This window comes from Fistularia commersonii, chromosome 22 (genome assembly GCF_037954325.1).
Source record: "Fistularia commersonii isolate RoL2024-O1a breed Wild chromosome 22, RoL_Fcom_v1.0, whole genome shotgun sequence".
Taxonomy (NCBI): Eukaryota; Metazoa; Chordata; class Actinopteri; order Syngnathiformes; family Fistulariidae; genus Fistularia; species Fistularia commersonii.
The window spans coordinates 9160762-9177680 of record NC_141305.1 but is presented as its reverse complement, the minus strand read 5'-3'; the positions used below and the strand labels follow the sequence as shown (position 1 = coordinate 9177680).

General features: G+C 39.1%; 1 protein-coding gene across 1 annotated transcript in view; it reads right to left on the bottom strand.

The window, feature by feature from the left end:
* Positions 1-422: 422 nt before the first annotated feature.
* LOC147221644 (uncharacterized) overlaps positions 423-16919 on the bottom strand; it is a 28862-nt gene continuing 12365 nt past the window's right edge. The window contains exons 7-13 of the mRNA XM_086169876.1: positions 5185-5300; positions 3688-3847; positions 3434-3590; positions 2545-2678; positions 2209-2345; positions 2039-2125; positions 423-1967 (exon numbers count right to left, since the gene is read on the bottom strand). Coding sequence (XP_086026002.1) covers positions 2050-2125; positions 2209-2345; positions 2545-2678; positions 3434-3590; positions 3688-3847; positions 5185-5300 — 780 coding nt within the window. The 3' untranslated portion in view covers positions 423-1967; positions 2039-2049. The remainder of the gene's footprint in view (positions 1968-2038; positions 2126-2208; positions 2346-2544; positions 2679-3433; positions 3591-3687; positions 3848-5184; positions 5301-16919) is intronic.

Below are 16919 nucleotides of genomic sequence, written 5' to 3'. Positions count from 1 at the left end.
TGCCTCTCAATAGGCAGCTGTGTTGGCACACGCTGCCCTGCCTGTCGGCCTGCCTGCCAGTGAGCACTGTGTGCGGGCACAGGGAGTGCGAGCCAAGAGGATTCAGCAAACAGCCCTACTCAGCACAAACACACACAAACATACACACACTCAGACTACACTTTCAAAATTGCACCCAGCCTCCTCACAAAATCAGTAGTGTTGTTTAAATCAAATTCAGCTGTTTCCATGTCACTACATCATTCACATGTTTGGCTTTGAACAGTCTGAGTCATCTCAATTTTATGTCATCTTAAGAAGCTTAGGCAGCGTAAAATGGTTTGAGTAATGCCATAGCACAACACAATATATCCATATTTCCACATTTAGAATAGAAAGGGTGCAGAAAACTGAATAACTGAATATCAGACACAGACAACAGCTCAAGTCAAGTATGTTTTATTAAGAATTTATTCACTTTAGGACACTGGCCAGAACAACACAGTGCAATATGCATCTTTGCTTTCAAATAAAAAAAAAAAAAAGGACAAAAGGACATAAAAAATAAACCCATGAATTTATGACAAAGTAAAACCTCATGTACATAGAAAACAGGGACAATCGCTCCAAAGACTTGATCTAGACATTCACTTTTGATGCACGAACATTCCAATGATATTACCTGAATACAGACAATTGATACAACATGGCGGAGAAGACAGGGCAGAGGTCAGTGCTGAAGTGCATCAAAGTGCTTTACTGGAGTGCAGAGTGAGTGGGTGGGTGGATGGCAGCCATCAGAGAGGATATTGCTGTAAGGTGGCTGCAAACAGACACTTTTACATCTGTTTTGAGCGACATTTAAACAATGTAGTGAACCCAAGTGGTGCATCCCCCCCCTCCCACACACACACTGGCCCAGTCAGTTTGAACAAGTTTGACAGCAAAGATTGTGCATGCACATTATAGGAGGACACATTTTGCAGGAAAAACATACATTGCACAGAAGATGACAGAGGAGCATATTGAGAACTACACGGTGAAAGTATGGCTTAAAATGGAAGCTGATAACAGTCTGTTAATAGACGCTGACTAGTGTTTTCATACAAAATCTAAGAGTAATTGTGCTGATAAAGAGTGTGCATGATTGACTGATGCAAAGTCACTTGGCCAAAAGTCCCTAATTCCGTTCCACAAAGAAAAAATAGGTATTTAGACAAAAACATTTACAGTTGCAGCAATTGTGACACTGGAGGTGAGGAGTGTATCAAAGTATAAGGCGTAAGAGCCTTTGTTAAAGTTATGCAGCTTTTTTCTCTCTCCCAAAACTAGTTCTGTCATTGTGAAAACAATACAAATATATCAGCTCCTGTTTACTATCATTGATATACACCAACTGTCAAGTCAGTCCGCAGTGATTTATTCCCCTAGTTTAAGAAGGAAAACGTTAATGTCTGAAATGCTGTCCTATGGCAATGATTGTGTGAAAAAAAAACCCTCCAAAGATTGGTAACAAACACATAGGGCAAACAGACACATGGTCAATTTGTACTTATTAATCAAGTAAGGAAACTAAACATCTTCTAGAGGATTGGCTGGATTGCCTGCCAGCAAATCACGAAGTGTGCCGTGGTCTCACACATTAACCATTTCCTGAAATGCAGCATGACAGGAAATAATTGCCATTTTAGATTCTCTACTACCCAACTTCTTCTGGTCCCTATTAAAGTGATCATGTGAAGTCCCTTCTGGCAAAGAAGAGCTCCGACTGGTAACAAACATGAAATGGATAAGCAGTCTGATGATTTCTTTTTCTCCCTCTTGTCTCCCATCAGAGAAAGGCTCTCCATTAAAAAGGCACCATGCACAATGATCAACCCAGACAGCAAGAGAAAAAACAAAAAACAAAGCAGCAGCAGGTTTATCCCTCCTACTCTCTGGGTCAAAAGTTAAGGCTTTTCTCTCTTCTATTTGTCTCTTAAGGCAACCTGGAGAAAAGAAATTGATTGTGATAAGAGTGAAAAACAACACATGTAAAGAAAAACAGAGAAACTCTCACCTCATGTTAACTTAGCTCTCGTTTTCATATTGACTCAAGCGCTTCTTAGACTTGAGCTCTTTCAGCCACTGGGGAGAATCTTCCTCACTACAAAAGATAGAGGCAGAAACTTAATGTGGGAGACTGTCTGACAGCAGAGAGAATATTTTCTTCAGACTGTCATCTCATACCAATTCTCTTTCCCACCAGGTGGGGGAAGTACACGGGCTGCTCTTGGCAGGAAGGGGGACTTGGGAGAGCGAGAGAGCTGAGAAGGAGACGGTCCGTCGCTTTGATTGTCTGAGTCGCCCCTCTTCCTCAGCTGGGCCTGACAACACATATGGCATGCATGTCACTTTTTAATGCAATTCAGGCTCCATTGAAAGCAAATTAAGACAAACTCCCTGTACAATGAATGCGTAAGATAAAAAATAGGGGGCTTCACCAAAACAGTAGAATAGCAAGGGATATTCAAGAGATTGTTGGATGAAAATATTAGCTGACATTTTAATCCTACAAATTCTTACCTTTAAAGCTAGAGGGTCAACTCCTGGGAAAAGGGCGATCCTCTGCGGCTGAGAGGTAGCAGCAGAAGCAGCGACCGCTCCCCTGGCCTGCTCCTCACTGTCAGAGTCGCCGTTCTTACTCTCAAGCTTCTCCTCTGTCAACGACAAAACAAAACATTTACGTATCAATTGTTAGCGTGCAACGTAATATATTTTGAAAAAGTGCTGGTGGGATAGTGTGTCGGTTTGATTAGATCTTCTTAGTAAGCTTCAGCTTCATTTTTCTGTCTCCTTCCAAACACAGGCCATTGTCTGTTAAATACTTTTCTTTTTCTCTTTTGGCCTTAAAAAATGGCAATTAAGACTCTTATCAAGGACCAGATTCCCACTGAATAGTGCTGAATGATCAGTTGAAAAAATAAAGAAATCTGTAGACTGCCTTGAGAAATGAACAGAAAAGTAGGAACAAAATATTCAACAAATACAATTTAAATTACATATTTAAAGGTGTGATGCCGTTTCAGATATCTCTCAGAATGTAATTAAACAACTACTCTGCTATTACTTTAAATATATAAACGATTACTAGAATATGTATGTCTAAGAATTATTTTCAAGTAGTTTATCCATATAACAAGTTTCTTCCACACTGCCCTAATTAAGATGGGCGGATTTTTTTTTTTTTTACACATATTTTTAAATTGGGGACTTTACAGGGTATTTGAAGTACATTGTTGAGCTTCTGCAAAACCTGTTTAGGGGGTTATGACTTTTCCATTATCTATACTCTTCATTGGTTATAGATCTGACAGTATTAGTCAATTTATTGCTCTAGTATATTTGTTCCACATTAGCAGGTGAGCACATAATCCATATTGAGTATTTGGAACACAAAGACCTGCAAGCTTACCTGTGGAGTCTCTGTACAACCAATCGTCGGAGGTTCCTCCCTCTGCCTGTTCAGTGCTCTGATGGGCTGCTCTGGATGGCCGAGTCCTTGGAGCTCGCTTCCTTGCCAGCTGTGCTCTGGAGCGGAGAGCACTGTTGTCTAACAGAGTGATCGGGGCCTGGTAACCCCAAACGACACAAGTTATATGATCTTGGTTTTGAATCAGGTGTGACAGACCAACTGACAATGTGGAGGTAAACTAAGATGACTTTCACCTCAGGAAAAGACAGGTTGTCAGGTGAGGACGATGGATGCAGTCCATCCAAGGTATCAGCATCGACCTTTGAGGTGTGATCATCCGGTGTTTGTGATGGAGTGGGATTCCTCAGGGAAGGGCTGAGGTTACTTTCTGAACTGGGAGTGGCAGGGGTAAGACTGAAATAGAAGACGCATCAATGCTGAATAATGTTAAGATGTATTTTAGAAGACAGGCACATTAATACCTCATCCTCTGATTAACTCTAACTAGAAAAGGTGTGATAATTTGAATAGCAAGAGTGACCCTTCTGACATACAGAATGGAAATTTTTTTTAAAACTTGCAAAACAATATTTCCAACCCTAATAAGTAGACGATTTCTGCTTCTCTACCATATCAGATTTTTACCCTTTCCCTTTACTTGATCTTGGAAGGATATACAATTTTATGATTTTGTTATTTGAATTGTGTTTAAGCAAAGTAATTGCCAATAGATGACACTCTCATTAGAAGTAACCTCCCATGGTCAATCTCACTGAGGTTATTCAGACAATAACTTATTTCCTTAAAAGAAATAAAATATATGTGAATGATTGTATGTTTTCATTCACACTTGTGAGTAATACATCTGCTACTAAATCTCAAATGTCAGAGGAAATTGGCCAGTTTTAGAATTTAGTTTTTGCAAACTTTAATGAAGTAGTGTTTATTTGCACGTAGAGTGGAGACACAACATCAGATAAAAAGTAATCCCTGAGGAGATGTCGGATGTAAATAGCATGTGAGTTGTTGGTATCTTCAAGACAAAGAAGGAGCCGGCTTTAAATTGATTTCTAATTTTGCTTGATTTTTTTGAGCTAGATTTCGAATTCGGATTCCGGCGTCTTTGCCTTTTGCATCTGTGCCAGTGAAAATTAGTCTGTATCACACTGGTCATTTCGTCTTGCAGTGACACTGCCATGGAACTTATGCAGGGGATGACACATAAAAGCAGACCACAGCTGGTTTGCCAAAGAAACACAAAGTGTGCAAATACAATAATTTCAATTTGGATGAAAGACATGAATTCATTGGGTCTTTTTGAGCGGGACATGTTCAGGCAGCTATTGCATTTTGCCATTTGATTTTAGCATGCGTACTTACATGTGATTTTTGTTTCTGACCACAGGAGGTCAGTAACTGATTAAATAGTAACTCCACTCTAAAACAAGTTACAGTACTATCCCCAAAGCAAACTGTAATTTCCAATTTGGAAGTTTTTGTTTAAAAGAAGGAAATTTGCACAGAGATGGAAAGTTGTATTAGGCACTTATTCCAAAACTCTGAAACTGAGTCCTGATCACTAAATTAAATCATTATAGAGAATAGCACAGACACAAAATTACCTTGGTGGTGGTAAAATTTCGCACCTGAAATTTTTACCGCCTGCACTTACAGTATTACATTCAACAATATTTACAAATGATACGGTAGCAACCATCTGTCCGGCAGCATAAGAATGAGACACTGTTTACCTGTCGTCGGTTCGCAGCCCTGTGTCCCAGGTCCCGTACTGACTATCGGTCTCACACAGTGGAGTTTCGGAGTCTTTCCCTTCCTCTTCACTAGCAACACTTTGCTTCTGTTGCACCTGAACACAAGAGGGAGAAAGAAAAGTGACTGAGAGATTCCTGATGACCGAGGTAAATTCAAATTAAGTGACAAAAGTGGCCAGAGAGACGTCAGAAGCTAGAGTGTGCATGCATCCTCCATTCAGGTGCTCTCTATACAGTTAAGGATTTTCAAGGACCTTTCCATGATATGACAGGCAGTTTCAACTTGTATTTTGAACAAAATTCCTCCTAAATTTGCTTCCTTCTAAATAGTTATAAATCTTAACTTACATATATGTTCATATTTTGTGTCATATTTCTGGTAATTTTCAGATCATTTTAATTTCAAAATTCTTGATACAATTCAATATAATATGTTAATCTTAAAGGTGATTTCTTCCTAATTTTCAGGAAATACATTGCTCCTTTTCAATCAATTTTAATTTTTTTTTTGTCATGTGCCTTCAAACTTTCCAAGCATTTGGTCATTTTATTTGTTGTTTTTCCCCCTTTCATTGCAGCATTGAACAACAGATAATCAACTTTTAAAAAAATGTTAGACTAAATAATGGATGTTGATCTTAATAGGACCAAAGACAGGAGTTTTTATAGTTTCTCAGGACACTGAAGGACATTTTTTTCCAGAAAATTTAAAAGTTACATCCTGCCACTGAGATTCGCTCCGCTACTATCCAGGCTTTTCAGGTCTCCCAGTATGCATTGGAAGCCTATGTTTACCATCCATGCAACACTGTATGGCTAGTGGTCAGTAAAGGTCATATATATATGTATATGTGTATGAGGTTTTATATATGTTTTTTTTTTCCTCAACTAAAAAAAAAGCAGTGATTCATAATGGTGAAACACTGTAAACGTTAATCCCTCTTGTATTAAAGAACCAACAGTGTCGGTAAGGAGCATCCTTTTAAGGCTGAGACGCTTACAGTGGTCAGAGATAATGAAAGGTGAAGTGGTGGTTTATGGAGGCAGAGCGGGGACAAAGACAGTGATGGGTGGGTGGTTGATTGACTGTGTGTTTGCTGTCTACTGAACCATGCCTCTTTTAATGAGGCTGGTACAGAGGACTACTGTCTCCGAACTGCACACAGCTTACAGAGGCGTGCCCGTGCATGAACTGATAAACCTGGCCTATAAAAGACAAACCATGGAAAATCCCTCAGTTCTCAGATCTTGCTGGGGTGGACAGAGAAATTTGATATACCTGTCCTGGTAATTACCGCAGTCTCTCCAAAAGCAACTCAACTTGTGCTGTTTATTGATAGCGACACTATATTAGAGGGTTTGTTCTTGGGGATATATGAATGCATTCTTGTCCTTGAGCTGGTGCTTGTGTGTGTGCGTATGTGTTTGTTGATGTGAGACAGTGAACTAACATCCAATGTGGAGAAAGTGCATGAGACAACAGGAACTTGTCAAGTGAAATGCAACTGAGATTTAGACAAAAGGATTTGACCATAAAAGACAAGAGGAAGGTGGAAAAGAGCAATGACGCCAGATGTTAGTGCTTTTCTAATTGCCAATCCTTTCCATTCAGTGAAACAAAGAAAAGAGAATTGTGGGAATGGCATTCATGGTCACTCCCTGCACCTGATAAGGCACTTGTGCTCAAGTTCATCCTTTTCTCAAGGATTTAATACACTCCCATTTTTCACGTTGACATCACAGGGTCATACTATTTAGGCTTTGACAGCTACCATCCTGAATTAACACACACACACACACACACACACACACACACACACACACACACACACACACACACACACACACACACACACACACACACACACACACACACACACACACACACACACACACACACACGTATATGTATATATATGAGATACGGCTAACGGCGCTTTCAAAAAAACATAAAAATGGAGGTTTAAGGCAAGAGCTGTCTTTCAACAAAGTCTCTTTTTTGGGGGGAAGGGGGTCAAAAAACATCTGATTATCTGAGATTGAGATAATGCAGTTGAGAAGTGTTGCCTCTGTCAACTATCATTACTTTCTTGGACAGTAGAACAACATTAGTCTACACAGCAAAATGTTGGATGTGAAAGTTTGCAGATATCTCAAATTCTGTCTAAAAACATCTGCAACTGTCAGATTAGTCCTGATTTTTTTTATTGGAAATGTGTTTTTCAGCAGACTAAAACAGAAATATATGAAGTTAAGCTGTCTAGGTGGGGAAACTGAAGAAGCAGCTCTGGCCCCTCTCCTTTTACCGCCATTGGGGGACACTTAAGCACTTGAATAAAGGATTAAAATATTTGATTTTGAGTATCTATAGGGTGATAAGGAGTAAGTTTGATAATAATCCCAGTATAATGAATCACTGTAAGTCTACAATTTAATTTCACCATCCTTCGTTGAGCTCCAGGTGGAGGTAGTAAGTCATCCCCATTATTCCTGTGTTACGCTGCCAAAAATTTAAAAGGCAATTCCTGTCCAAAGCATAACAGTGAGTTACTCAACCTAAATAAATGCAGAACACACCCTCACCTTATCACCACAGTCAAAGAGTCCCTTTGCTGGAACATGTTTGAGGGAGTCACAGGAGGCTAAAGATTCACAAAGACAAACACTAAGCAGAAGCTGAAAGGCCTTTTACAGGCTCATTCATTACCTTCGACCATTTATAATTCAGTGAAAGAGCTTTTAACAGTCTTAGTTTTGGACTTTTCCATTACTTTCATTTCTTGGTGCAGTCTACATTAATCTTAACATGCTTCAGCAGCAAGTTAAAGGAGTTTATTGGCCAAAACAATGCTTGTCTCTGCCTCCGACAACCGGTCAAGCAGCAGTTTTCAAAGCTGAACGTCGAGCCCAACATTCCCGATTTACAGCATTGAATAATGCTCAAAAATTTAATTGCATGACATGTCAATTTCAAACAGAGGCAGACATTTTGCTGATGTCATTAAAATAAAATGTCAACATCCTACTGTATTCATAATTCTTGAGCAAAAACACTACGTCTGATGAGAAACATGAAACATGAGAACGAAGAGGACGAGGACAGGTTAACATTTCCAGAAAAACATTCTGAGGGCTGTATTTTACTCCTGCAGGCGAACCCTGCTTCTGACCACAATACTAAAAGGTGGACTTCCTCTTGCAACTAGTTTGTGCCAGACAATGGAATTTCCACCATGCTTTTGGAGATAGCATGTTTACAAAAGCTACGATTTAGACAGAGCTGCCTTAAACTTAAAATCAGTACATATTTAAGTCCAAGGAGGTTTGTGCCAAATCCGAAGAAATCCCCTCATGGATACTGACCTCATGGGAATGGGAAAAGTGAACAACCTGAAAACAAAATGACTGTGGTTTGACACTCACAGGTGTCGAGGCTGAGGTTGAATGCAGACAAGGTAAAACATGGCTGTGGGAGCAAGTCTAGAGACAATGATTTACATCTGTTTGAGACAGGCTTTTCCTTATTAAAATTAGCAATAGCCGGCTTTCTTAAACGACCTCAATATGGGTGTGTCAGGGGAAACGACATAACAAAGAGCGGATGAATGGAATGATGAAGGAGAGTGCTGATCACCGAACATGGCTGACTGACAATCTGTGAAGGAAGGAGTAAGAATGAGGCCTTGGAAACATGTACTTGATAATGCACTGATTACTCAGTGCTATACATAACCTCTGACACATTCACACAGGGTCACTGCTCGAATGCCTCCTCTTTAGAAAGGAAAGTGAGAGAGATTGTCCTTTATCAAAGTGGAAGGCCAACAGCAGTAAATAAAACACTGTATTAATGTGTGCATCTGTATAACCTGGTAGACACAGTTGAGGAATGTATTAGATTACACAGAGGTGTTCGGATTTGGACCTTCCGTCTAAAAACAAATACATGTTAGCACTAAATCAGGGTGGCAGGTGTTGGCCAACATTGGGACCAAAAGATAAGAATAATATCAACATATCAAATTTCAAAGGACGCTTGTCAGTATGTTTATCAGGCGTTCTCCTTTGGGATGGATGTAATACTGGGGGATGCCTGGCATCTTCCTGTATTATGGGTAGTTGATTCATCACACAAGTGTTGTGACAAACCTGTATTTAAATAATCTAAAGAATCAAAACAAAAATATTCCATATTAATTTAGATATTTATGTTAATTTTCTGAAAATATATTTTGTCTTGGATGAAATCATTTAAAAATCCAATGTGAGTTTTACACCCTGTTGCATTGACAAGAGGTCAACATGACACCATGATCTGTTCTAGTCAATCTAGCGACAGTGAAGACAGTAAATATGCTTCATTGTGTGAACAAGCATGGCAACAATCAATATCAATATCCTACAGATACCTGAAGCAATTGCCCCTTCAAGCATTTCTCATGTCAACAAACATGAGCAGACAAAACCAACATTCCAGCTCCAAGTCAGAGGGCTTACAATAAAATGAACCCTACTCCACAACCTCACCAGTACTGTGTTATTCTTTGTTATGTAAGGCATTTATAAAAACAAAGGTCCGATGCTGTACAAAGGATCTAGTAAGAACAGGGTAAAAGAATGTAAAAGCCTAAATTAGCCCAAGAATTCAGCACCAACACCACTGAACCTGACATTGGGAGTCTTAAACGATTACTTTCAGTACTTTCATTCTGGCCTTAACTTTGCTGTTTTGCATGTGTTCCCCATTTGAGGTCAAAACTGTCACTAAAATTAAAAATAAACATTTTTAAAAGTTACAGTCCAGAGAAATTCCTCCAACTGATGGAGCTAAAATCCACTGTTGCAATCCAATGGCAACTAATGTCTCCAGGCAAATGGAGTTATTTTAGCACCTGTTATACAAAAATAGTTGCCAGTTTATATTTATACAACATATGATATGACACAAATGCCAAGTCAGATTACTTGAATAGTCAAGAGATTAGATAGCCTACCATTCTGCTGAGTAATTTTAGATTATTAATATATTCATATGAAAATCCTGCCATGCCTAGTTTTGTAGATCCACAGTTCAACAAAGTACTAAATAATTAACAGGAAATCCATCCAAAAGTAACCCTAATAACTGCAGTTATGATAGCGCACAGACAATATAGTAAAACATATCCAGAACCCCTTAAAGAGGTTTCATTCAGCTAAATCAAACAAACATCCTGGATAAGCACTATCACTAAGATAGTTATCAGCTTGCTGAGAGAACCGGGATTGTCTTGATAAGATGACAGTGAATGTGTTTACATAAATCAACGCGGCTAAGCTGAAACCCGAGGACTAATCTCAAGTATGTACATGTCCGGAGCCTCATACTTAGCTCAGGAGCAAATATCAGGAATTCAAATTGACATAGGCTGATGGAATACAGAAATGCAGATGGTTAAAAAACGTAAAAAAAACCCTCCATATTCACATATTTAATCTATCCAGCTGTGACTGAGATTATCATAAAAAGGTACATTTTAAAAATCGTGAGTATACACCAATACTTTAAAATAACAAATTGACTACTGTTATGTTTTATGTTATTTATTCCCTCTTGCCAGAAGAGGAAAATAATGTAATCTTAATTCTAAAAAATATTGAACTACTTGGGACTTTCAGCTGAAGATCCCTAAATAAATGAGCATTTGTTTGGCCAACAAATATGTGAGTTTTTAATACATGGCTAAGCATTATGGTGAGCACCAATATTACCTTTTTTTTTCTAGAGTTAAAGTGATGTTGACAAGGAAGGAATAGTTCTAAAAAAAAAAAAAAAAAAAAGTAATAATTCAGAATACAAAGTAAACTTTCCTGTAAAATTAATCTGTTAGTTCATGGCAAAGAGGAGACACTCACAAACCACCCTGGTGATCTTATTTTTCCAAGAGAACGGATAAGTATGGGGTCATGTTTTCATATGTACCACATTTATGCCACTGAAAATCTCTGGGTGAACCCGAAATTAACTGGCTGAACCACTAATCCTGGTTCATGGTGCAAGCCCCTGAACAAACAAATTTCTTTGAATAACTTTTGGCTACATGTCATGTTTCGGCTCTTGCGGTCACGTAACCATTTCACAAAGCCACCCCCAGACAGCACAGTAACATGTGTGACAGTAGCTCAACGATTAACTAAAAGATAGCCACAGACACATCACAGAAACATGTGTTATCTGAAACAGCTCTGATTCATGTGGAATTACACAACAGTTAGGCAAACAGGTGTAACTTATAAATAGGAGGCGACACATCCATCTGTAGTTTCAAATGGATTTCTAAATGTGTCCTTTATAAAGAGGCTTACACCAGTTTTGATGTCAGAGGGTGGGCAAATAAAGGGAACCACTTGCAATTTTCCCATTTTTTTCCAATTAACTGAATGCAGTGACTAGTAGTTTCGAAAACTCTGTTTTGCTCTTTGTCTTTCTGTAATTGCATGTGTTCCTTCTGAAATACCTAGGGTTATTGGTAGAGTTTTAAAAATTTAGGAGGAACCAAGGTCAAGTTATTTGAAGATTCCAAAAACAGAGAGTTGCACGGCTTGGATACATACTACTTGTGATTAAGGCTGTGTATGAAAGGTACTTTCTGGTATGGGAAGTTGGCAAGTCTGTGGTAAAGCAGTTAAGTTGGCGATGTTGAACTGCAGAGGAACTCTCATGTGCTTTGGCTCCATAGCCTTGGTCAGGGAAACCGTTCAACCTTGAATACGCCAAATTCAAATAAAGGCATTTTAATTATTACTTTGGAAGAATGCCTTGGTCTTTTGAAATCATTTCAACTCTAAAAGCTGCAGTTAGTGGCAACAAGAAGGGTGCTACGCCCCAGAAAACACTATTCCCTTGCTGGACATTATCACTGTCCCAAAAAAAAGAAAGAAAAGAAAAAGTTTCACGTGTCATGTGTAGGCAGTTGAAAGCATAAAGGGCACCTAAAAGTAGATTTAATTGATGAAATTTTACTGGAAGCAGGCAAAACATCATAGACGATTAACTAGCTGATTTTTAGAAGCCTTTATAAATTAAGTATCTAATGAAATCAACGTGAATGGCTTTCACTATTAAAGATATAAATGAGGTAACTTCTAATCAACAGAGTTTAACTAACATGTAAAGTTCAAAGCACATGGTTGCAATCAGAAAAATGTTCTCCCTAACAAGATCTATTTTCATAATACACACACGGTGTATACGATTCAGTAAACACAATTAAACAGTGCAATCCTGTCAGGTGATTATGCTTTTGCGTAATGTGCTTTGAGAACTGGAGGTACACACAGCAAACGATTATTATGAATATATTTCAACTTTGTAATGTGTTGTACTTTCACTGATCACAGGTAATGTGTCACAATAAGATTACAGGGCCTGTTTGTTTATCCTCCACTTTAGCAAAGTTTAGTTTGCTCCAGTAGAAGGCTGTAAACCCACTACCAATCACAGCCAAGTCCTGTTGATATAGAGGGAAAAGCTCTTTCAACCAATTAATCCCTTTAGTTGATTTAAGAGTTGGCAATTTATTAAACAGGGACACCTTATATTGGATGTTGTTGACGGTAAATAAAAAAGAAAAAAAAAATAGTTTAATTTATGACCTGAGGGACCTGGATACAGCTGCTTTGCCCAACAAATACAAAACATAAAACTGCTTTCCATTGCCCGGAGGGACAATGCAAGTGAGAAAGAAGATACAGGAAAAAGAGGGTATGTGAAGATGAAACACAGACTGTGAAAATCATAAATTTGTCAGATTAAACAGGCTGCAGACAAGGTTATTGTTGGGTTGGTTATTTCTGGCTATAGATCAAATTGTTGATGAAGAAGCAACTGTGAACATAGCAATGTTACAGACAGCAAAACAATGAAATTTCCATTTTCCTTGAATTGTAACTCAACAGCTACTCAGATATTGCGACAAGTTAAAATTAGTTAGTTAGTTAGTTGTCGGATCATTCTTTGTTATCTGTACACTTGAGTATATTGTTTCACAAAAGAGAAATGGAAGGTTACACCAGTGTTTCCTCATCATGCATGCTTGCACTCTAAATGTGTGTGTTGTCTTACAGAAGTAGGAGTATTGGGTGCGGTGCGTCTGCGTAAGGACAGACGTTGCTGGCTGCGTAGCGAAAACCTGCGGATCGACTCCCTGCTCCGGGAGGCTAGAGAGCGCAGCGAGTTGGTTCTTTTGAAATCCCCAGTCCCATCATCTCCTCTGCCTCCTCTCTCCAGCGGGCTTGATAACAAGTTTAGTGCCCCATGAAGTGAGCGACGGACATTTCCTACCCACCCAGACACCTGAGAGTGGGCCACTGACAGCTTGTCCCCCAGGTACTCCATCAGAAGCCTGTATTCACAACTGCTGGATTAGAGTCTGAGCTGAGCTGTGACTCTTGTTACCACAGCAGCAAGGAATCATGAGAGGTTGGTTCTGCTTGAGATGACCGGTCAGGAATAGTGTCCAGCTATTAAATGCTATGCTGCTAGGTCAACACTGCAGCAGTGCAGAGGGTGACAAGACAGAACAGCCCCAGTCTGATGTGGTGGTGGCTGCTGTTTGCAGCACTGCAGCACACCAATCAGTCTGACTGGTACAGGACAGAGCCTCTCCTTAGTCTCACTCTTAAATGGCCTTTCTGCAGTGCAGTCCCCAAGGAGCAGGCAGGACTCTGTTTCATCTCATAACAGTCAAGGCTCCAGGCTGTCGTCTTTAAGTGAATTCTGAAGCTTCCTAATGTCTATTTCGCAGCGTACGAGATGGGCTTGATATGATATGCCCCTCTAACAAACAACTGGTCAAGTAAAGGTTATGTAAGGTTGCTCCACATACACACTTACAGCACTTACTATTAGTAATGCAGGGCACTATTAAATGAAACAGGAGAAGGTGTTTTTCCTGGGGTTATCGGTTTCCGAGTTCAAAGAGTGACATGAAACTATGACATACAATATGTAAAAATAGCCTCACATCTTTTACATACCAATTTCACTTTTAGTAAAAGAATAACCTCACAATTCATCATAGTATAGTATATATAATTCCTAACACACTCTCAGTTCAACACCTAATTTTTCCATATGAGCTCCTCTGTCCTGGCCGCCTCCAGCCTCAATTTGATTTAAACAAATAATTCCCCAAAAGGCAGTCTTGAAGTGTTTCTTCCAAAACGAGGTTGAGGTCAAACATTTAAAAAAAAAAAAAAAAAAAGGAAATAAAAATAAATACCTCCAAAGGTTACATTCCGAGGTTCTTAAGGGTCTTACTTTATCATATAGTCTTGTATGCCAGGTGAAACGATGCAGCTGGCAATAAAAAAAAAAGCTCCTAAAATAATTTGTATTCCAGCGCAGCGCATAAACAGCACCAAGTGCTGTGAAGGTAAAGTCCTGAGCAGCAGAGAGGGAAAATGTTCACGCCTTTTTCTGCAGGTATGGGCAGGTAGGAGAAATGCGTCAGCACTGCTGCTCTTGCACTCAACTCAACGTCAAGGCGAAACTGGGTGGAGAGAGGGAGTGCGGAGCAGAGTCAGAGAGAATGGGAGGTCCCTGATTTCTAACAGGAGGGAGAGGGGAGGGCAACATATGTTCTGCGGTGCTCTGTTGCCCCAGCCTGCTTTGTTTGCAGGGAATAAAAAACAAAAAAGGTGTTGCAGCCACAACTGAAGATGGGCAATAAAAATACAGGAGAGGGGATGTTTTTACATTCTAAAAGAGAAAGTGAAAGATGAGCATGTGTGATATTGAGCAATCGTGACAAGGAAAACATCATAAAAAGATTGATATAGGAGAGAGTGAAAAGACCGGTGAGACTTGACCAATGAGGCTGTACACGTAGTTCGTAAACCAGTTTATCAGCATAGTAACAAGAATGACAAAAAAAATAGAAGCCAGTGAACCGATGAGTGTTTGTTTAAATCTTGTACCAGCACCAGGCAGAGAAAGACAAACCACTTTGATAATCGACAGAAAAAGCCTAAGCAGACTACAAAAATGTTTTGAAAATACTGGTTTGCACCCAATAAAGAAATAGTAGGCTAATCAAGATACACTTCAGTCAACCTCAGATTGAATTGGGAGAGAGGAGTTCAGTCCTCATAATTGCCCACACATGCCCTCTACAGGCAATCTGATTCATGTTTTTGACAGGCTGATTTAAAGACAAGTGTGATGAGAGCTCCTCAATTATAAATTATTTGGGAGGGCAGCCTCTCCCATCAGTGTATCAGTGAATGACTTGTGAACTATGTCAGTGGTGACAGTATCAATGCTTTCCTATAGAATATTATGACAAAACAGTGGATACAATATCTTACAAATATTTGTCTTCAAAAATTAATGAGAAGACCGATGAGGTTTTTAACCAGATTTTTGTTTTCCCTCCATTTTAAATATAATGTCAAATACGGCTTCATGTTTTTTTTTTGGCAAAAATAGCCTTCACCAGTGTGGTTAATTTTTAGGCACAGTAACAAGTAGTAATAAATTAATAACGAAACAGAAACAATGGGTTTCACGATGTCCTACTATCATTTTAGAGCAAGTGCTCTAAGATACTATTTTCAAATATTTTTTCATCAACCCAGCTACAATTGCAATAAAACTAATCAGAAACACATTTTCACACAGAAATCTTAGGTGTTCACCATATAAGCTGTATTCCTGTAGGAAGAAACTTTACAACTCTGCATCCTTCTAACACTCCCCCTCTTCATATTAAATGTCTGCCTGGAAATGAGTCACAGCAGCATCAGTTCCCCTCTTCTGCTGACATCATCATTCGGCTCACAGCAGTGGACAGCAGTGGACAGAAAGCCAACTGGCAACCGCGCACAATGAAGATGATATGTAGCTTTAGGGACACTCAGGGATACAGGAAGTATCTCTCTCTCAGACAATAAACATCCATAATAAAAAGGAGTTGTGCCGTTACTTACCCATAAGCAATGTGGAGTCAAGCAACAGGACAACATGTAAAACATGGCTCTCAGCCCGGTACCCATTCCTGTTCTTCTCCACTCAGCAGCCTCAGACCCTGTGACTTATCCCTGTGATGTAACCACACTACTATCACCTCATCTGTAGGAGTCTGAGGACACTCCCCCCCAGTAGATGCCGTCTAAGGAAATTAATCATATCTCTATTCTTAAAAAAAATTACTTCAGGATTTTCATTAAAAAAAAAATTGAATCAGTATATGAAGTTCAATTGAAGATCACACCCTTGTTTAATACTGACAAATAAATATTTACTGAATTTATCACTTTAAGTTATTGTATAACCAAATAAGCACGGAAGGGCTTTTCTCCATTAAAGAAACAATTCAATCACCCAGACCTTTTCATGTAACATTACTCTCCACTGCAATCCTCCTTGTTAAAAAATATGAAAAATGACAGATTTGACAACTCGAGGCCTTTTTATGTGTTTATGATTATGCAAGACAAGGGACCAGCTGACTTCAGACCATGAAACTGCTCTTGGAACATTTCTGAAAGTGAAAACTCATTATTCATAATTTTTACATTGAGATTGCCTCTTTTCAAATTAGCAGTGCTGGTGAGAAGCAGGAAAATTGTGATACTATCCAAATACTCAGACCTGACTGCATTATTATGACTCGAAGTGTGATCATAGATTTGACAATAGTTTGTGCTGCAACTCTGAGCCTTCACATAGG